Consider the following 21,904-nt stretch of genomic DNA (forward strand, 5'->3'; position numbering starts at 1 on the left):
CCCCTCGCAAGATGCAACGCAGGGGAGGCTGAATCTTGAGCGCAACACGAAGAAAACACCGATTGTCTCAGGCGGGAGGGTCCTGGCTGTTCCAGTCTGACCTCCCCACACCGCCCTCGAGTGTCACGGACGGGACCCCGCCTCGGGAGGCCCCGGTCAAGTGCAGACAGGACCCAAACCCGTAGGCAGGACACGTCTCAGAAACTGCAGGCTGGCGGCACAGACGCGGCCCCCCATGCGCGTACGGCGCGTGGGGCGGCCGCGAGGACAGGAAACCACACTAGAGCAGCGCCTTGTACTGAAACGCTGACACAGGAAACTCTCTGGTGGCCGAGATCCGCTTCTGAGAAGCCTGCGTGGGGACGTGGGTGGGAAGGGGGAAAACCACCCCGCAGGTCACCAGGGCTCATCAGGTGACAGCGAACCGGCTGCGTGAGAAGATGGGCCTGGAGACCCCACACCACAAACTCCCCAAGGTTTTGCTGTTTTTTAACTTCTGGCCGCAGCATACGGAAGGGCCAGGGATTGAATCCAAGCCGCAGATGCGGCCACGCCAGATCCTTTTAACCCGCTGGGCCAGGCCAGGGGTCGAACGTGCACCTCAGCAGTGACTGGATCCACGGTGGTCAGGTTCTTAACCCACTGTGCCACAGCGGAAACTCCTCTATACGTTTTAAAGCACCATGGCACCAAACTCGCAAGACAGTGGGTGAGCTTAGCGGAGGGTAAAGGAGCTGGGCACTGCCCTCGTGGCAGGGAGGCAGGTCAGCCCAGGGTGCCTCGTCCTAGCCAAGGGTTCAAATCCTGCTTCTCTCAGTCCTGCTGGGCGGCCTTGGGTAGCTCAATTGACTTCTCTGTGCCTCCGTGACGGACCTCCCCAGAGGCACCACAACAACGCCCGTGTTGTTCAAACAAGACGAGCAGACGAGGCCTGAGGTCTGGGGACTGGCTCAGAGCCATGTGACCCAGGCTCCAGAGCCCCAGATCTCACCCTCCCACCCAAGACCCCGGACCTGCTGGGGTCACGTGGCCCACGGCTCGCTAACCTGGAGGCCTCCTCTGTGCAGAGCGAGCCTGGCTTTGTGCAAAATGGAAAACAAATTCTTTGCATGTTCAAGCCATTAAGCATCTCCTTGGATGAGGCCCTGCATTTTCCAAAATGCTAATTTTGTTTTTTAGTGTTGCCTGAAGGGGAAGCAACAAATCCCAAAGCTGGAGCCAGGCTGGTGAGAGGGTCCGAGGGGACTCGGAGAAACAGAGCCCATCCCCTGAGCCGCATGTGAACTCAACAGACGGGCATGTTTTTCCCATCACCTGGGGGCCCGAGCCAATGTGTGGAAAAACAGACGGCAGAGATACGGGGTGGGCGGGAGACAGACAGCTGTGCGGCGAGGGGGGCAGCCAGAGGCCTGTTTTAATTCGAGCTGCAGAGCGGACCGCTGCCGGCAAGGCCACCCGCCACAGGGTTGAAGGCCCTCACCCACCTGCCCAGCTGGCGGCTCCAATGACGAGCCCAGCCGATGGCCCGCCGCAAACGGCCGCTGCCCGGCCCTGGCCCCCACGCACGCACACCGGGGCCTGCTCATCACCACGCTCTGGCTCCCCCCGGGGGAGGCTCTGCCTCTAGGCCCCCTGGGAGGCCAAGCCGGGAAGGGACCTGACTGAACCCAAGGTCCTCCCCCCACCTTCCCCAGGCCTGGGTGCACCCTCGGGGGACAGGCTGGGACCACAGCACCTCCCCGGGCTCTGGAGCATCGCGTGGGCTCCCTGCTGAGGCCACTCGGGCCCCCGCGTCCCCAGCAAGGGCAGAGAACCTGCTGTTGCTCACAAGAGCTGAAACCAAGCAAGGAGGCTGCACCCGCCACCACCGCTGGGACCCGCGGCACGACCAGTGACCTCTTCACAAGGGCATGAGGACATGTGACAGTGCTGCGTGGCCTGGAGCAAGGGGCCAGGGCCCTCCTCTTTCTGGGCCCAGAAACCTCTGTTCACGAGACAGGGGGATGAGCCAGCCCCCAGGTCCCTCCTGCTGTGTCTTGACAGCCACAGCATCCGGTTTTCCTACCCGAGGCCCAGGTGGAGCAGAGAGTGACACTGGGGAGTGGCCAAAGGGCCACGCCAGCCCTCTCCGCACACTAAGCGCTAAGGGCAGAGGGTCTGGCTGGGGGCTCCACCCGTACGGCTGAGCCAGCCTCGGAGGGGCAAACCGCACCCAGAGAGAAGCCCACCAGCTCAGCCCCCACCCGCAGGTCAGAGGACCAGAAAGACGCCGACGATGAGGACGCGCTGGCGATGACGGGCGTGGTGGCAGCGGTGACGGTGACTATGGCGGTGCTGGCCGTGGTGCTGGTGGTGCTGGTGGGAGGAGCAGTGGGGCTGGTGACGGTGCCTGTCGCCCCGTATGCAGGAGTCCCCTGGCCCCTCTCTGGCTCCCCCGACCCAGCAAGCCAGGGCCAGGTCCCTGCAGTCCCAGGGCCCCAGGACCCCAGGACCCCACACGCGTGACAGTCCCTGGATCACCTGCCCCCCGCCTTCTTGCCCCTCACAGGTGGGTGTGGCCTGTCATCGCAGGAGGCGGCAGAACCCGAGCTGTGGAGCCCCAGCTCTGCCATGCAGGTGGTGTGGGTTGGCCAAGGGACACCCTTTTCATTCCCAGGAGGGCGGTGGCGGGGGACTGAGGCTCCAGAGCAGCCACACAGACCCAGAGAAAGCCTCCGATAAACGTCGACGAGAAATGCCGCCCCATCCAGCAGAAAGCCGTGCGGTGTGGGGCAGGGACTCTGTCCCACAGCCAGGCTGCATCATCTTCTCGGAGAGCAAAGGGCTGGAACGCAAGCCTCCCCTCCTTCCACGCTGACACACCTCCACGCAAATGAGAAACACTGGCAGGAGCAAACCACCCAGCCCCTGACCGTGGGGTTATGTGCCTCTCAGCTGAATTTCGCAGGAGGGGTTAAAAAGCAGCAGGTGGCACCTCCCCAACTGTGGATCTACCTACATGAGCATTCTGGTTACTCTACCCACGCGGAGAAGTGGGGGGAGCCGCAGGCAGCGTCCCCATCCAGGCGCACCAGACGCCCTGCAAACCTGGCAAGAATCGTGCAGCAGCACGCGCCAGACCGCGGCGGAGCAGAGGCAAAGCTGCGAAGCCCAGCGTCCAGAAAACTGGAAGAAGCGAAGGCTCTGGATGCCGCAGCGGGAGACTTCATGTGAGAGCCCGGAGACAGCGTCTCCCTGCCCACACCCTCTGGAACCATTTCTGAACCATCCGCCTGTCTCTTCAGGGGTTGCGGCCAGAAACAGGAGCCCGCTGGGGTTTTGGTCTGGAAAGTGAGTTTTCCTATGTGCAAAACAAAAGATCTGAAGCAGACACGCCCCGTGTGAAAGCTTTCTTTCCAAGCCAGCCTTGAAAAGAGGAATTTTAATCCAACCATCTGCTTCCTCCACTTCTTGTCCACCTGGCTCCTGGAGGCAGAAAAGTTTGAGGCAGAGGGAGCCACGTGGTTCTGGAAACTTAGGGTCAAGGGCACAGGACTCCAGCAGACACTTCCTGGACACATGCAGCTGGCATGAGCCACAGAACCCAGATGAGCTCGCCTTAACCGGGCTGGCCCTACACCAAGGCTTTCTGAACCAGCTGGTCCCTGGGGGCTGGAAGGGGCCACCAAGGGCCTGAGGAGTCTGCTTTAAACACAACTGCCCCCGGGGGCACCTGGGCGCCACAGAGAGGAGAGGCTCAGCCTTCAGTGGGGCCAGAAGAGAAGCTGAGCCTGCAGTTCCTCTGAAAGTTACACGTGGACTCCGCACGGAATCCAGTGGTTCCTCTCCTAGGGTCGTGACCAGAGACACAGACACCCCTCCCACAGCAGCACCAGGCAAAGCGACCAAAGCTGGGGCGAGCCCACACGTCCATCAACTGACAAACAGAGAAACAACTGTGGTCCATCTGCTCCCTGGAATATTACTCTCCCTTCAAAAAGGAAAGGGGCTGCCGCCTGGATGACCCCTGAGGACATGATGCTTGTGAAGCAGACAACACAAGAGAGGACCCAGGCTGCATGACTCCACTTAGTCAAAATAGAAGAGGCACCTCCACAGAAGCAACAAGCAGATCAGAGAGGCCGGGGGCGGGGTGGGGGGGGGCGGGTTTCAGGGATTGGGGGGGATGCGGAGTGACCGCTTAACAGCCACTGGTTTCTGTTCAGGAGGATGGAAAATTCTGGAAATAGTGTGGTGGCCGCACAGGGCTTACTGAACGTAACTAATGCCACCAACTGGTCCACCTGCAGACGGATTAAATGGCGCACCTCACACACATTTGCTAAAACTGCAATGAAAAGAGAGAAGGTGGCAGGGCAGGTCTGGGCGGTGCTTCCGAGGTCTGAGTAAATGCACACTTGGGGGGACAAGTGGGGGCCATCAGAAGGCAGAGGCCGTGACGTCAAGAGCCCCATTTCCTGGCGTCCCCTCCTCAGGCCAGTCTCCCCACAGCTGGGCCGGGCGAGGCGACCGCCCTGACCCGGCACCTTCGGAAGTGACGTGTGACACTCCCAGACCAAGGGGGGGGACGAGCGGGGCCTGGGGAGCACGGAGCCCGCGCCTAGCCCCCCCACCAACCTCGGCCAGGCTCGCAGAACTCAGATTCTGAAAAAAGGCAGGGCCCTGGGACCCCCTGGGGAGGAAAACCCGGGGACCCCAGTGTGGCCACCGCAAGAGGAAGGAACTGAACAGAATGGGAAGCGTGGCCCAAGGAAGCACCAGGACCCTTGGAAACTCGAGGACACGTCTGTGAATCCAGAACAACTCTGAGGGCGCAGTGTGGGCTCCCCGGGGCCCAGCCCCCAACAGGGTGGACGACACAGGCGCGCCCATAATTTACACAATCACAACTCCCAAGCGAAGCGTCTGAGCCCCTTCATGCCTCCCTGGACGCCTCCCTGGAATGACCTTTGCCCCCAGCCCACAGCCGCTGCCCAGGCCCCTCTGGTCCGTGCCAACCATCACCTGGCTCAGGATCACGTGCCCCTGGGACTGGCACGCCTTTCACCATGTCCCCAGGAGGCAGCCAGCTCAGCGTGGGCTTGGAAGCCCTGTGCAACCCGGAGAGGCTGGGGGACGAGGCCCCGGGGTCCTCCTGTGACGAGAATGGGCCTAGGGCGCCTGGGGTGCGCTGAATTTCTGGTCGCCGCCTCCGCCGCCACCCCGGGAACCCGTGCCTCCCAAACCGACCCTCGAGCCTGGGAGTCGGACTGCCGCCTGCTCCCGCCGGCGCTCACCTTCTCTCGTTGTCGTCCAGGTGCGCAAAGAGCACGTTCTTGGAGATGGCCCTGGCCAGTGCCGTCATGGTCTTGTAGTCTTTGGGGATGACCTGCCGGGGAGGCCGGAGCACGTCAGACCCCGCGGGCCTTCCCAGACCCCCCCGCCTGGCCCGCAGCTCGAAACCGGGCCGCTTAGCCCTCTGGGTGTTGCTACGGTGACGGCAGACGGGCGCCTTGACGTGTGAGGCGCACGTCCCAATTTTTTGAAATTTAAAAAAACAAGGTAAAGAAGGAGTTCCTGTGGCAGCTCAGTGGTAATGAACCCGATTCGTATCCATGAGGATGCAGGTTCGATCCCTGGCTCAGGGGGTTACGGAGCCTGCGTTGCTGTGGCTGTGACGCAGGCCGGCAGCTGCAGCTCCAATTCGACCCCCTAGCCTGGGAACTTCCCCAGGCCGCAGGTGCAGCCCTAAAAAGCATAATAATAACAACAATAATAAGGTAAGAAAGAAAAGGTAAAGGACCCAGAGTGACTGAGAGTTGGCGGCGAGCACCGCTCAGAGCCTGGGATCCTGGTGAACAGGCCCCAGGGGCCTCGGACGCCCCGGAAACTGCAAGACCTCCAGGCGCTTGCATGACCACGTCTTGTGCGGGTTTCTTAACTCGCTGGCTTTTTTAAAGGAATTAATACTTGCGATGTTTGAAAACGGAAAAAGATAACTTGATCCATGCTTGGGGCCGCAGCCACGGCCGGCTCCACCTTTCAGGCGGTGGCAGAGGGCCGTGCAGCGGTCTGGACCCCGCCATCAAAATCCAGGTAACCAGGTGGAAAGTAAGCCAGATCCACGCCCGCTGGGACCAGCCTGGGGAGCTCATGGTGTGTGTCCTGGGAACCAGGGAGCAGCTGATGGCTGGCAGCGGGGTCGCCAATGCCAAGATTCCTCCCATAAAACGAGAGCCACAGAGGGGGCGGCCGTCTGGGCCGCGACGTGACCCCACCTCACGCGCAGATGCCCCTAACTCTCCTCCAGGCTGAGGGGTGACAGCGGGACCCCGCCTGGGGGTGTCCTGCCTCTAAAACCATGGGGCCCTTTACAGAGAGACCCTGAGGGGCAGGACGGAGCCCCTTAAAGAGCCACTGCAGCTCCGACAACCGAGTGACAGTTCAGATTTGCAGACGGTGACAGGAAGCGCCCTCCACTCCGCTAATCTGGTCACTCGGAGGCACAAATCCCATCTAGGGAACCAGCCTGGTACCTTCCAGGGAACCAGACCCACTCGTCCAGCCCATCCCCCCCCCCGGTTTCTTCAGGACCCCACCCAGGCCACCCCTCCCTAGGATGCGGGGCGGGGAGGGGGGGCGGGGGGGCGAGGATATAGGGAGGGCCTGGGATACCCGGGGTGGGGGGAGGGGGACTCCCTGGGATGGGGGGGTCTGGGATGCGGGGAGGGGGGCGCCCACCTTTCGCACGTAGGACACGGCGTCCTCCTCCGTGTACACCTCGGCGCTCACGCCCCCGCGCCGGTGCCGGGCTTTCACCACCGGGTTGGGCAGCGGTGGGGACACCTCCTCGTCGTACAGGTCTGACTGGGAGGCCGATTTCTGCTGAGCCAGAATCTGTCTGTTTTCTTCCTGGGGGAGGATGGCCTGGGAGGTGAGGAGAGTGCAAAACCCGAGTCTGTCCCACTCACGGTGGGGGCGGCAGTCACAGGGCCCCGGGGAGGTGGGGAACCCACATAGCCCGGCCCCTCGCCCCATCCCCAACGCCTCTGGGGCGACCCTGTGCTGAGCCCACCCCCCTCCAGACGTCAAGGCCACCTCCAAGCCCACCTCCGCCCAGTCCACAGCTCTGCCGGCCACAGAGCCCGGCACCCAGAGGCCTTTGGTTCCTTCACACCTGAAGCAAAGTGTCCAGGTCCCAGATTCCAGAGGTCACCCCCACAGGGTCCGAGGCCCCACCAGCCCCACTGGGTTCACGCAGAGGGCGGAAGGCGCCCTACTCTGCTCACGGATGTGCCGGAAACAGGAGGTGGGTGAGGGACAGAGAAAAAGCCATTCCTCATTTTCCTCTCTCTTTTCAGTATCGCTTTTTTTTGAATTTTCTTCTTTTTAGGGCCGCACCCGTGGCATATGGAAGTTCCCCGGCTAGGGGTCGGAGCTACAGCTGCCAGCCTACGCCACAGCCACAGCCACGCCGGATCCTTAACCCACTGAGCGAGACCAGGGAGCAAATCTGCATCCTCACGGATGCTAGTTGGGTTCCTTACCGCGGAGCCGCGACAGGAACTCCCCAGCATTGCTTTTTTAAAACTATTTACGTACAGAGGGCACAAAATCCAGAAAGTGCAAAGGGCCACGGGTGACAAGAGGCCTCCCAGCCCTGACCCTCTGTCCCACGTCCCCAGAACCACCTCGATGACCTCCCTGGACGAGCACCGGCGCCCCGGCACAGCGCCCAGGACGGAGCCGAGCATGTCAGATTGTTCACTTCTGCAAGCTCCCCCCTCCACACGACCCCACAGCACAGCCAAAACCAGCACGGAGGCCCCGACCACCCTAACACATGCGTGTCTTCGTCAAAAACCCAAGGCTGGGTGGGGGCCCCTGTGCCTGGTGGGCTGGGGGGGGGGGGTCTGGGGGCACTGGTGGGCTGGGGGGGGCGTCTCCCTGAAGGTCAGCCCTGGACGCACCAGCAACCACTGCATCGCTCCAGAACTGCCTTCCAAGTAAACCCCTCGCCACTCTTCTGTCACCATGACAACGGGCCATCTCGTCCTGAGGCCAGCACCACACCGCCCTGGCACCAGGAGTCACGCGCTTGTTTCCCACCCTTCGCGAGAATTACTGGGGGAGAAACATGTCAGTTACACGGTGTGTTAATTCTCTGCAGCATTAAGACTGAAGTGGGAGTTCCCGTCATGGCGCAGTGGTTAATGAATCCCACTAGGAACCATGACGTTGCAGGTTCGATCCCTGGCCTGGCTCGGTGGGTTAAGGATCCGGTGTTGCCATGAGCTGTGGTGTAGGTCACAGGCGCAGCTCGGATCCTGCACTGCTGTGGCGTAGGCCGGCGGCTATAGCTCCAATTGGACCCCTAGCCTGGGAACCTCCATATGCCGTGGGATCAGCCCTAGAAAAGGTAAAAAGACCAAAAAAAAGAGACTGTTGTGAAGCCTGTTCCACTTTTACGGAAACCACAAACTCCACTGAACACTCATATAAACCATGAATTTTAACTGGAAATATCAGCTGCAAGTAAGAGATGCTGAGCCTTAGCTTTTGTAAGCTACTAAAAATAAGAACAATAATACAGATAACGACAAGTCCGTGGGATCTTGATGTGGGATTGGGAGCCCGAGTGGGAAAACTCCGCCAACTGCAGGGTGAACCGCTGACACCGACGCCGAGCTCCGCCACCGAGGGACGTCCGCAGAGTCAGGCCTGCGGGAGCGACCGGGCTCCAAGCGGATGGCGACAGACAGGCGAAGGGCGACCTCGGCTGAGGTTGGGAGGAAGTTATTCCAGGCTCCCGAGGAAATGAGGAGACCACCCCCCCACCCCACCCACCCACCCCCCAAGCAAATCAGGGGATGTTTTCTCAACGGAGGCAAAATTCACATAAAAGTCACAGGTAACCAACGTAGAGTGTGCAATTCTGCGGCGTTTAGCACTTTCACGGTGTTCTGCAAACATCGCCAATATCCAGATCCCAACATCTCGTCATCCCCAAACCCCAGGTACCCATCAGCAGCCCCTCCTCTCCTGCCCCCGCCCCCCCGGGCGTGGCATCCGCGAACCAGCCTCCGTCTGGGTGGATGTGCCCACTTTGGATACTCGACAAGAAAAGAACCAAACAAGGCGTGTCTGTCCGTGGCCAGCAGCACTCCGTCCTCGGGCGCGTCTGAGCCGTGCACACGGGCACGCGTCCCCCCTCCACCCCGGCCGCCTTCTGCTGCGGATCGCACGCTGGGTAGCCCGGCTCGTCGGCTGATGGACACGGGCTGGGGCCGTCCTTCCGCTGGGTGGGTGGGCAGGCATGTGCTTCCGAACTGTTCTCAATTCTTGGGGACACCCCGGGGCGTAGGGCTGCTGGTTCCCACGGTGACTCGGGCTCAGCTTGATGAAGAGCCTCCAAACTGTCTCTACTGCCTCACGGTTCCACGTTCCCAGCAGCAGCGCCTGAGTCCTCCGGTTCCCCCGACGCCCTCGCCACTCTCTGCATTTGGTTCGGTTTTTTTGGTTTTGGGGGGGGTTGTCTTTTTAAGGCCACACCCACAGCATATAGAGGTTTCCAGGCTAGAGGTCGAATTGGAGCTGCAGCTGCTGGGCTACGCCACAGCCACAGCCACACCAGATCTGAGCCACCTCTGCCACCCGCACCACAGCTCCTGGCAAGGCAGGATCCATAACCTGCTGAGCAAAGCCAGGGATAGAACCTGCATCCTCATGGATGCTCATCGGATTCTTTAACCAATGAGCCACAAGGGGAGCTCTCGTTTGGGTCTGTTTTTGATTCAGTCGATGCAAGCTGGGCTTTTACACTGACTTCACGATAACAGTGTGACCTGCACTTGGGAATGGCCCACAGACAGCTGGGGTCCCAGGCCCGGGGCACAGACACAAGCTCATTCTGGATGCTCAGCTCCAAGGGGCCCCAAAAGTCACCCCAGAGACAACCGGGAGCCAGGAACTCACCGAGGGAGAGGGCCACGAGCGGCCCACAGGGCTTCCTTCCTCTTAGAGCTCATCCTCCTCATGCTGTTCCTGGCAAACTCCTACACATGCATCAAGGCCCACTCCAACGACGCCTCCAGCATATAAAGCCTTCCTATCACCACCCCCCTTCCTCAAAGATTTCGTTCATACACTGGAGCTCAAGTCACGTTGCCGCAAGACGACGTGCCACAGGACAGTGACACCACTACCCGGCAGAAGCGGTGCGACGAGCTGGTTGAAAGCAAGAACGAGGAACCCGGAGCTCCCGATGGCTCAGCGGGTTAAGAATCTGGAACTGGAGTTCCTGCTGTGGAACAAACCCGAAGAGCATCCACGCACCCACGGGAGCATCAGCAGCCTAAGGAACTGTGACCCAAAAGAGCAGCTGCATCAGCTCTGGTGACACGAGTGTGGGGTCGGTCGGTCGGTCCGTCCGCAGGTTCCCCGCCCGGGGCCCTTGGAAATGGCAGCCCTCGAGTCCCGCCGGCAGAGGCTCGGCCCCGGCCCCGCGCGACCACCAGAAGGTGCTCTTCTTCCAGGAAGCGGCGGCCCAGGCCTCTGCTCGATTTTCCGCCTTTAGCGGCAGAGGTCCAAGGGGGCAGGACACAGGTGGCTCACAACACGAAGGCCACTTCAGGGGGTGCTGAGAGCACATGGGGGGCAGGGCCCCCAGGGCGCGGGGGCAGCTGCCCGGGGCTCTGCCTCAACGGCACCGGCGCGTTATTTCTGGACGGCACCCCTCCCCCCGGGTTCCAGGAACCCTCGGATGCTCGGAGCTCCCCTTCCTGTCTCCTGTTTTCATGCTGACGAATCGTCTGCGCTGCAGGATGGCTGAGGGCGCGGGGTCAGGACGGGCGATCAGGCCAAAGGAATCTTCATAACAAGAGTGTGGGAACGGCGTTTCCAGAAAGCTCCGTGACCAGAAACTGCCCTGAAACGCGTAACGCAGCTCCAGGGACTGGCCCCGTCCTGCCCCCCGGGGCCGAGGCGCCCTGGGTCACGGGGGACCGTCCCTGTCATCCCCTGACCCCGTTTCTCCTCCACGAGGGCCTGAGAGGGGGCGACGCGGGAGCCCTTCCGGAAGGAGCTGACCCTACGGCCGGGGCCCTGGGACGGGGAGCCCCTCCAAGTCCCCGCTCCCTCTCCGGGCGAGGACCCCACCCCGGGGGCGTCCCAGCCCAGGCCCAGGGGTGGCGTCTGAGGCCCCAAGGACCAGGGCGGGGCCGCTGTCGCAGTGTCCCCACCCCTGGAGCCCCATGCCCTCCCCTGTGGCTGCATCTCCGACCGTGAGGCACCCCCACCACGAGGCAGAGAAACCAGGGCCAGAGGGCGTGAGGGGCAGGTGGGGGCACCTGGCCGTTCAGCGGCAGGGTGAGAAAAGGAACACGGAGCTGCCGTCATTTGCTGAGCGCCTTCTGTGTACCAGGCCTCACAGAGAAACTGCAGAGAAAAAGCGGTCTGTCATGAGCTCAAACAGGACAGATGGACGGGGAGAGGCCGCAGCTCGGCGAGGAGCGAGCCCCTCTAAAGCACCGGGTACGGGGGGCTCCTGCCCACCTGCAGGAAGATGGAGTCAAGGAGGGCTCCCTGGAGGAGGCGGCTTCTGGGTCCACCCAGAGGAGAAGAGCTGATGCGGGCGGTTGTGAGCCCCCCCTCGCCCCCCTCCGCCCCCACCTGAGCAAGTTGCGGTTGGTCTGGCTCCTCACGAGGGAGTAGCCCCAGCTGTGGGTCACCCGGCCCTCAGACTCGGATTCGGTCGTCTGCGGCCAGTCCTCCAACTGCTGCTTCATTAATTTCACCTTTTAGCCGCCTTATCTTGCCTTCTTTCTGCCTGGCTTTCTTCCTCTAGTCCTGATTCTCAGCGGGCACAAGGCAGTGGGCTGAAAAGGGTCCCTCAAGATTCGCGTCCATCCAGAACCTCGGAGCGTGCCTTTATTTGGAAACGACTCTTGGCAGATACCGCCAAGATGGGATGGTCCTGGGTCAGGCCGGCCCTAATCCCGTGGCGAGCATCCTTGTGAGAAGCGGACGCCTGGACAGACGCACAGGGACAAACACCCCCAAGGGGTTGGGGGGCGGGTGCTGGGGCAGACCCTCTATCAGAGCCCCCAGGGGCTGGAGGGGGTGCCTGGGGCAGATCTTCCATCAGAGGCCCCAGGGGCTGGGGGCAGCTGGGGCAGACCCTCCACCAGAGCCCCCAGGGGCAGCCCCCAGAAGCAACCCCCTGCCAGAAGCCTCTTGGGCTTCTGGCTTCCAGAACTGTCAGGCAATGACTATCTCTTTTAAGCTACCCAATTTGTGACAATTTGCTCTGGTACCCTAGGAAACCAAGACATACAGCTAATTTCTCATCTCATTTGTCATGAAACTGCAAACGTCCCTCTAAGTACCCATTCTGATACATCCAACATGTTTTGATATGAACCCTTTTCCTGTCATTCGACCTAAATATTTCATAAGTTTTTACAATTTTCTTTAACTGGTAAACCTGTGCAGACGCTTGCTACTCATTTCCAAACGTACGAAGAGGCCGCCTCTTTCTCTTTTATCTGGCCGTCTTTTTATTCATGATTTGTAACTTTACTGGAAGATAGTCCAAGAATTCGGTTTCCGAGCACGAAAAAGGCTTAAATTCATCCTGTGATTCCTTGAAAGAACACGTCCCACCGGGCACTTAATTCTCAGATTCTGATTTGCACACACGTTTCCCGGATCGCCCGCGCAGCTCGCTCGTGACCGAGAAAGGACACGGAGCCGCGTGACGACACGAAGGAAGACGCCCTGTCCCCTCCGAGATACGGCCCCGCCCGCCTCTCGTGCCTCAGGGGGAAACACGGCTTCCTGGTGAGCTCGCCACCACATCCTCGGCGCCCGGCGCGCAGCAGGTGTCAGGGATTTCTGAATGAATGAGTGAATGCGTGGAACCTCCCAGAGAAGCGGCGTGACTTATCCGTGGATACTGCTGAGCCCGTAATTCTGTCTCTCACAATACCTCCCAAGGAAACCATGAGAGGCATCAAAAAGATACCTGTATGAGAATGGTCCTTGCAGTGCTAAAAAAAAAACGCTTTAATCCAACCAGCAACAATAAGAGATTACTCACGTCAGGTCAGAAACATCTATAGAACACTCTACACCACCAAATCATACTTCAGTACATTTAGTGATCACATAAAGATTGGTTTAGAACACGCAGGATTCAAAATTATATGTAGTTAGAGTTGCCGTTGCGGCTCAGTGGAAACGAATCTGACTAGGAACCATGAGGATGCGGGTTCGATCCCTGGCCTCACTCAGTGAGTCAAGGATCCGGCGTTGCCGTGAGCTGTGGTGTAGGTCGCAGACGCGGCGTGGATCTGGTGTTGCTGTGGCTGTGGCGTAGGCCGGCAGCTGTAGCTCCGATTCGACCCCTAGCCTGGGAAGCTCCATATGCCGCGGGAGCGGCCCAAAGAAATAGCAAAAAGACAAAAAATAAAATAAAATAAAATAAAACAAAAAAATAAAACAGTCCTGGAGTTCCCGTCATGGCGCAGTGGTTAACGAATCTGACTAGGAACATGAGGTTGTGGGTTCGATCCCTGGCCTCACTCTGGGTTAAAGATCCAGTGTTGCCGGGAGCTGTGGTGTAGGTCGCGGACGCGGCTCGGATCTGGCGTGGCTGTGGCGCAGGCCGGCGGCTACAGCTCCGAATCGACCCCTAGCCTGGGAACCTCCATATGCCGAGAGTGCGGCCCTAAAAAAGACAAAAAAAAAAGAAAACAGGCCAAAGACATGGACAGACACCTCAACAAGGAAGACGCAACAAGTGGCAAATATGCACGGGAATGAGGGGCCACGAGACACGTGGAAACTCGGAGTAAAACGAGACGCCAGCACGCAGCCATCAGAGTGGCCCAGCCCCAGAGCACCGACGCCACCTCGTGCTGGCAGGGACCTGGGGCAGCAGGAAGCCTCGTCTGTCGCGGGTGGGAACACGACGTGGTGCAGCCACTCTGGAGGACAGTCTGCGGGTTTCTCACAAACTAGATGCGCTCTCGCCAGGCAATCCAGCAACGGCACTGCAGGTATTGAGCAAACGGACCCAAGGCTCACATGGTGTAAAAACCCACCCACGGACCGTCGTGGTGGCTTCACTCACAACAGCCACAACGTGGAAACAACCAAGACGTCGCTCAGCCGGTGACGGATAAATAACCCGTGGTCCCCGGAGAACAGAGTACCGCTCGGCTCCGGGAAGGAGCGAGCTGTCAAGTCACAAGAAGACTTGGACGGCCCACGTTCGTTCTCTGCAGCCAATGTCCACCCTGAGCAGCAGACCCGCTCACTCAGTGCCTGGGCTTCTGACCTGCAGAACTGTGCGCCGCCGAGAAATACAGATGCACCCAGTGGGTGGTGGTTTGTTACGCAGCTAACACACAGAAGTTCTCTCTGTTTAAAAGGATACCCCCTTGGAGTTGCCGTCGTGGCGCAGTGGTTCACGAATCCGACTAGGACCCATGAGGTTGCGGGTTCGATCCCTGGCCTCGCTCTGCGGGTTAAGGATCCGGCATTGCTGTGAGCTGTGGTGTGGGTCGCAGACGCAACTCGGATCCTGCATGGCTGTGGCTGTGGTGTAGGCCGGTGGCTACAGCTCCGATTGGACCCCTAGCCTGGGAACCTCCATATGCTGCGGGAGCGGCCCTAGAAAAGGCACACACACACACACACACACACACACACACAAGTCACTCCTAGCACACAGCAGATACTCAAATATACTCTCAAAGTGCAGTAGGTTCATCATACACTTCAGCTTAAAAAATCAGACTCAAAATTCCCGAAAGAACCTCATCCAGGTCCCAGGAGAAAGCTCTCTGTGGACGCAATGCCACATACACTTGCTTTTCCCGTATTCATAACAACAACAACAAAACTTGGAGGAACCGGGCGCCTGTGAGAGAAGCCAGTCTGAAAAGGCTGCGGGCTGCGTGATGCCAGCGGCCTGACCTCTGGGAGCCAGCAAAGGGCTGGGATCGCCAGGGGGCGGGGAGGGGCGGGGGACCAGGAGCAGCACGGGCGGTTTTGAGGGCGGCGAAGACGCTGGGCGACACGAGAATGATGGAAACGGGGACCACCTTTGTCCAAACCCGCAGCATCTGCGACCGCAAGACTGAGCCTCGGGTAACCTCTGGGCGTTTGTTAACGAGGCCACAGCAACGCGGCCTCTGAATCTCAACAGGGATCCCCGCTAAGGCGGGCGAGGCCAGCAAAGCTGCCTCCCTTTGCTGCGGACCTAACCCTGCTCCTCAACCGGCTGAGGTGCTGACAGCGGCCAGCGGCAGGTGCTAACCTAGTGCCCTTGTGGGGAGGAAGAGCGCCCCCAAAGAGGCAGCAGCACAGAAAGCACCGCTCCGGGAAACGCCCAGGGTCAGACTCGTGGCGGAGACCGCTGCGCTCCTTTCTCCTCTCCTGAGCCCTCCTGCGATTGTGCGGGGTCGACCTTTCCTTCCAGGACGCCATCCTCTCTGAACGTTTTCAACCTTTTTAAAAAACGCCCCAAACGCTCTGGGGTCCCTGCAGAGCTTCCTTACATCACGTGGGGAACAGCTGCCCTGCGCGCCGGAGACGCCTCTCACGGAGACACGGCTGGATGGACAGACACAGCTGCGCCCTCGCGTGCAGACACCTGCTGCTCTCGGGCTGTCCCTGCCCACTGGGCTCTGTCAGGGCCGCCCCTCCGCACCCCTTGAAATGCTGGGGCTCAGAGGCCCACCTGGGGCCCCTCTCCACCCCTGCACCCCAGCCCGGGCCTCGCCCCAAGCCTGCTGTCTCCACCACCCCCACCAGACCTTGAGAGCCGCTGTCTGCTGCTAAGGGTGCCCAGGACCCTCCCACTCCCGCCCAGAAACCTGAGGATCCCAGAGCACCCCTCCCTCCCACCCCCACCGTCTCCAAACCTCCCCCTTCTTCTGACTTCTCCCTGGCTCCGTCCCCGCCCCTCCACCGCCACTCAGGCGAGCGGGCGTCTCCACTGAACAGCGCCAAGAATACGGGGTCACCCACGTGCCTCTTCTTTCTCACATCGCAGGGCTTCCCCACAGGCCTCTGGTCTGCACACACGCACAGCCTCCCCCACCGGGCACCCCCCTCGCACGACGGCCTCCTCCTGTCCTGTCCGCGCTCAATCCTAGGCCCGAGGGATCACGACACATCCCCCCGGCCTGGCGGCCACCGGAACAGCCCCAGACTCTGGCCTGGACATCCAGGGCCACACGCCCTGCCTCCTCCAGGAAGGCCTCCTGGCCTGCCTCGGCCCACAGCAATCCCCCAGCCTGCGCCGGCTCCGGACTGCACGCGCCGTGCCTGGCCAGCATACAGGGCTCCCTCCACGTCCACGCAAGCCCCCGTCCCCCCGAGCCTACCCACCCCATCGCCCCGAGGAAATGCCTCCATCCAGAAGGTTCCCTCACAGCTGGCTGCCCTCCCCCGCAGGGCGCCATCCGCAGGCTCAACGTGAACTCATCCCCCCCCCACCTCGGCCTCCCCGGTGGCCACCTTGGGGCCGGGAAGAGGGACGGCCCCTCGAGGTCCTCAGGACTTCAACACCAACCCACCCAAAGTACGCCTCTGTCTGAATGACAGACGGAGAGCCGTCATCAGAGGCACAGGGGCCCCTCCGCGCCGTCTCCAGACTCACCCGATGCCCCGTTCCGCCCGCAGCCCTTGGGAGGCGCCACTGGAGCCGACAGCACTTCCTTCGGCGGAAGCCCCGCGGGTGTAGGTTCTGCCGGAGGAGCGTCCGCTCACCCCAAGTGCAACCGCGTAGCCACTCATTTTATCGAAGGCCACCAAGCAGCCTGCGTCTCCAGCGTCTGCCCGGCGGACCACAGGGAAGCCACCCCTGAGCCACCCTTAGGGGACGGTGGTGGTACGAAGGGAACAAGGGTCCAAGGTCCACAAACCAGCACAGAAGCGGGCGGCACAGAGCAGGTGGACGCGGATTCGGGAAAGGGCGGCGGCCTCACGTCGGGGAAGCCGTGAGTTGGTCCGGTCCTTTGGGAGCAGACGGGGAACAGGGTTCAAGAGCCACAAACACCCAGACACTCTGGGCCCCCAGCCTGTCCCTGACATGTCTGCATACACACCCCTTTCTCCTCTACGTCGTCTCCTTGGCACAAAGGTGATTTCTGAAGGGAAAAACCCTGAACGCCATCAAACGCAAAACGACAGGAAGGTGAAATTATGACACATCCACGTCATGGATGCGCGACAGCCCCCAGATGCCATAAAGACCCTGCTGCTCAAGTGCACACTGAAAAACGGCCAAAGTGATTACACTGTGTCATGTTTCACCACAACAAAACAAGCTACTAAAAGAGCTCCCGGTGTGGCTCCGTGGTTAACAAACCTGACCAGTGTCCACGGCGGCACAGGGTCCACCCCTGGCCTCGCTCCGTGGGTTGAGGATCTGGTGTTGCCGTGAGCTGTGGGGCAGCCAAAGCTCCGACTGGACCCCTAACCTGGGAACCTCCATAGGCCACAGATGTGGCCCCCAAAAGACCAAAACAAATTTTTAAAGCACCAAGAATAAAAAAGTCGGAGTTCCCGTCGTGGCGCAGCGGTTAACGAATCCGACTAGGAACCATGAGGTTGTGGGTTCAGTCCCTGCCCTTGCTCAGTGGGTTAACGATCCGGCGTTGCCGTGAGCTGTGTTGTAGGTTGCAGACGCGGCTCGGATCCCGCGTTGCTGTGGCTCTGGCGTAGGCCAGTGGCTACAGCTCCGATTCGACCCCTAGCCTGGGAACCTCCATATGCCGCGGGAGCGGCCCAAGAAATAGCAACAACAACAACAACAACAATAATAACAACAACAACAAAAAAAAAAGACAAAAAAAAAAGAATAAAAAAGTCAAGCAAGGACTGCGCATAGTCCACGTATCCATATCCTTCAGCAAGTGCGCCTGCAGAACAAGAAAAGGCCTCAGAGGGGTTCTCGGCGTGGCGCAGCCGAAACAAATGCTACTGGGGCCGTGAGGTTGCGGGACCGATCCCTGGCCTCACTCAGTGGGCTAAGGATCTGGCACTGTCGTGGTACAGGTCACAGGCACGGGCGGAACTGGCATTGCTGTGGCCGTGCTGTAGGCTGGCAGCTATAGCTCTGATTCAACCCCTAGCCTAGCAATTTCCATATGCCTCGGTGCAGCCCTAAAAAGCCCCCCCAAAAAGGAAAGGCCTCAGAAAAGTGTCGGGCCAGCACACAGGTGCAGTGTGAGGGGTGCATTTTCATAGGACGGCCTTTCTCTGCACCGTTTTGAATTCAGTGTCAAAGGGACGGATGACTATCCGGACGAGATCTGGAAGGCGGGGTCCTGGGGGAGCCGCACGCTGTGTGTTGCCAGCAAAAGATAAAGACTGTCTCTCGGTCTCAGGTTTCCACCGGAGAGGAAGCCCACCTCCGGGCCCGAGTACCCACTGAGGCCTGGGTGGCCTGGCCAGGGCAGCACCCGGAGAGCTGGGCCATCCCACCTGGCTGTGTGGGCAGCACCGCCTCTGACCTTATAAGAGGCCTCACAAACATGCTTCCTGCTCCAGACACAAGAGGAGAAAACTGTTCCCCCCAGGCTTCTGCCCCGGCCCACCTCCAGGCAGAGAGAGCTCCAGGACCCAGAACCCATCCTGCGCCCATGCCACCAACATTTTGCAGCAGCTCCCTGGTCGGCAAATGTGTCAGGAAGTGAGACTTCGGTGGGGTTTAGGCTCTTTAACCCCCCTCGCGTTTGGGGACCTTGGCTCCACCTGCACATCCGCTGCTAACGCCAGGGAGGGACTCCCGGGAAAACGCACCCATGTGCGAAAGCTTGCACACGACCTCGGAGACTCCGCAAGACTGCCCCCAGAGCCTGGAACCTAGGCTCCCTTGTCACCTGTGGACAAGTCACCCTATCTCTTCCAGACCTCAGTCCTAACTTGTCAAAGGCAGGTAATAAACTGCCTCTCTGGGCAAGTAGGATCAGTTAATCTTCCCCAATGTTTATGCCCGTCCCAGCCTCTCCTCCAAGCTCCAAACTGATAGGACGCTCCGATCTGGTGTTGCTGTGGCTGCGGTGTAGGCCGGCAGCGGCAGCTCTAATTTGACCCTTAGCCTGGGAACTTCCAGATGCCACAGGTGCAGCCCTAAAAAGAACCCCCCCCCCAAAAAAATTTTTTTTAATGGATTGTTTTAAAGAGAAGAAACAAATACATCCCTTTGGATTAAGGCTATGTGTCCCAGGAGCCACTGTCCAAACTAAACCACTGGGGGGCGGGGGGGGGGGGCTCGGGGACGCAGAGGTGCTTAAAAACAGACCATGGCCCCCGCTGGGTTCCCGTTCAGGGCCCATGAGAGACGGGCAGGGGCAGCTGTGACAAGGACCGGGAGGAGGAGCCTTGGGTGACTCCAGAGAGAGTTCCGGGGAGGAAGGGGGCCCACGCGGAGGAAGCAGGAGGGCATGAGAGGCGTCATTCACGGGGCAGTGAGCTGGGGGTCTCCCTCCTCAGAACAGAGGGTGTGGAGCAGGCCCGCGCCCCCCTGCCCAGGTCTGAGGGGCAGGCAGCATCCGCCAGGCCGCAGAGAGCAGGTGAACCTGGACTCCAACTTCACACGCCCCCATCACAGCGATATTCTTTTACACCAAGTGCCCGCGGCCTCTGTAACGGGTCCCCTGCCCTGAAAGCTGTCAGTGACCCCGTTAAGCTACAGCCACAGGCAGCCGTTCCCAAGCCTGTGCTCCGCCTTCCACAAGGCCGCCGAAGACCTGAACCACCCGGAAGAGGCAGGGGGATTGTGCGGCCGGAACACAGAGCCTGGGATGAATGAACCCACCTGGGCCTCCCTGCCCAGCTGCGCAGCCCCCTGCAGCGGAGGGACCTGCACCGGCGGGGCACCCACTGACCTTCTCCAGCTTCTCGAAGTGCTCCCGCAGGAACTTCATGGGGCGGGCGGGCTTGGAGACGCACAGCTGCACGATGCAGTCCTTGAGCACCTGCTGGACGCCGTGCTTCTGCACATAGAGCTCGCAGCCTCGCAGGCTGTCGTCCTCCTCCAGCTGGTGCGGGGATGGGGAGGCCATGGCCACGGCTGCCTTCGGCCCACTTCCTGCTGAGGACACACAATCATGCGGGCCTCGCAGGGGCAGGACCCCCGCGCCACAGACATGCATCTCACAGGCGTTATAAGGTGTGGCCAGTGAGCAACATGACAGGGGTAAGCGGCTGGGCCGGGTGTTTGCATCTGTCAAAGGTGCCTCCGCGTGAAATGGCCTGGCAAGAGAACTGCAAAGCTACCTCCAGGCAGATCGTGGCGGGGGCGGAGGGTCTGCCCGGCAACGACGCTGGCGGCTGGGCAACCTGACGGTGGCGAGTGGGGGCGCGGGGTCCTGAGGGCCCGGCCCGGCGGTTAAGTGGTCTCGCTGGCGTCCCTCCCTCCCCCTGCAGGACACTGCGTGTCCTCCACGCTATCTGCCCCCGCGGCCGGCCCGAGGGTCCTGGGCGCTGCCAGGCAAGGGGGTGGAGACAGGAAAGCGACAAAGCCCGGCGGCGGCGGCGGCCTCGGGGGAAGAAGAGCCCTGAGAACAATGGCAGGGCCGCGCGTTCTCGGCTACGCGCCGCGGGTCACAAAGCCCGCCCCGAACCGGTCCAGAGGCCGGCCGCCCGCGCGGCGCACGCAGCCCGGACTCGGGCCTCCGCGGCGATTCCGCCCGCTCCGGGAAGAGGTCGGCGGCAGGGGGCCCCCCAAGTTTCCGGCGCAGCCCCCTCCCCAGCCCCGTGTACCTGGATGTGCGGCGCCAGAGGCTGGAGGCGGCTGCGCGGGGACGCGGGGACGGCCGGCGAGCGGTCCCCGCACTGCAGCGGCGCCGCCCTCCGTCCGCCCCCGCGCCACGCCGTCCACCCCCCGCCCGGCGCGCATCGGCCTCCCCTCTCTCCTCCCGCACCCCGTCCACCCCCGCACGCCCCTCCCCGCCCGCACCCTATCTCCCACAAAAGCGGCTTTTCCTTCCAGGACCCCCCCCCCCTCCCCTGCTCCCCAGATTTCCCGTCACCCGCAGCCCACGCCTGTCCCCCTCTCAGCTCCTTCTCCCTCCTCCTCGCTGCCCCCCACCCTCCCTCCCATTCCGGTCTGGGCATCCAGGCTGACAGGCTTCCCGGTGGACAGACGGACCCACACGTCCCCGCGCAGTTGCACAGATTGGCCAGGACCCCAGCCACCCCCAACTCCCTCCCCAGACCTCCCCCCACAACCCCTCCCAGACCCTGCTAGTACCCACCCTGGCTGGTTTCAGCCCCTGGAGTCTCAAGCTGTTGGCCAGGACCCCACTTCCACTGCCCACACCCGGGCTGTCACATCCCTCTGTCATTGAGTCTGCGGGGGTAGCCAGGTGAGCCCAAGTTATTCCTTTTCTTGGTTAGGGACCAGTTTCACCCGGATGCTCCAGGAGGAAATCAAAGGGTCCCCCTCAATTCTTCCCACCACCCGCGGGCGTCCAGGAGCTCCCCGAGGCCAGCACAGTCCCTCGGGGTCTCCTGATCCCAGGCCTTCGGGAAAGGGACTCACTCCCCCTTATTCTCCCAGAGTCATATCTTAACTGCATTCTTCTTCCAGGGTGGCAGAGACTGCATCTCAGGCAGTTGGGGGTCCCCAGCCTTTACCTAAAGTGGTCAAAATACCGTGGAGCAGGGTTAGGGATCCCAGGCCTCAAAGCAGAAGCCCCCTGAGCCCACCCCCCCCCCTACCCCCGCTTCTTCCTCTGCCTGGAGGTAAAGGAACAGGCTGTGCTCAGGGGCTCAGGCCAGGGGCTCCTCTCTGCTTCTCCATCCACTGCCTCCAGCCGTGCCTCCTGGTCGGTCCCCATCTCAGGTGCATTCACACCTGTGTTCCCATCACACCTGATGGAAGAGTCATTTGGGGGAACTG

At 61.1% G+C, this 21,904-nt stretch overlaps 1 protein-coding gene across 4 annotated transcripts in view; it reads right to left on the minus strand.

Annotated features, from left to right (window-relative positions):
* PRKAR1B (protein kinase cAMP-dependent type I regulatory subunit beta) overlaps positions 1–20,851 on the minus strand; it is a 75,393-nt gene extending 54,542 nt beyond the window's left edge. For 2 of the 4 annotated variants that reach the window (XM_047779353.1, XM_047779352.1), the window contains exons 1-4: positions 20,764–20,849; positions 19,887–20,092; positions 6,721–6,906; positions 5,277–5,368 (exon numbers count right to left, since the gene is read on the minus strand). In XM_047779353.1, coding sequence (XP_047635309.1) covers positions 5,277–5,368; positions 6,721–6,906; positions 19,887–20,063 — 455 coding nt within the window. In that variant the 5' untranslated portion in view covers positions 20,064–20,092; positions 20,764–20,849. Of the gene's footprint in view, positions 1–5,276; positions 5,369–6,720; positions 6,907–19,886; positions 20,093–20,763 lie in introns of all 4 variants that reach the window. The other 2 variants (XM_047779355.1, XM_047779354.1) reach the window with 2 other exon arrangements.
* Between the last annotated feature and the right edge of the window lie 1,053 nt (positions 20,852–21,904).

This window comes from Phacochoerus africanus, chromosome 5, assembly GCF_016906955.1.
Source record: "Phacochoerus africanus isolate WHEZ1 chromosome 5, ROS_Pafr_v1, whole genome shotgun sequence".
Lineage (NCBI taxonomy): Eukaryota > Metazoa > Chordata > Mammalia > Artiodactyla > Suidae > Phacochoerus > Phacochoerus africanus.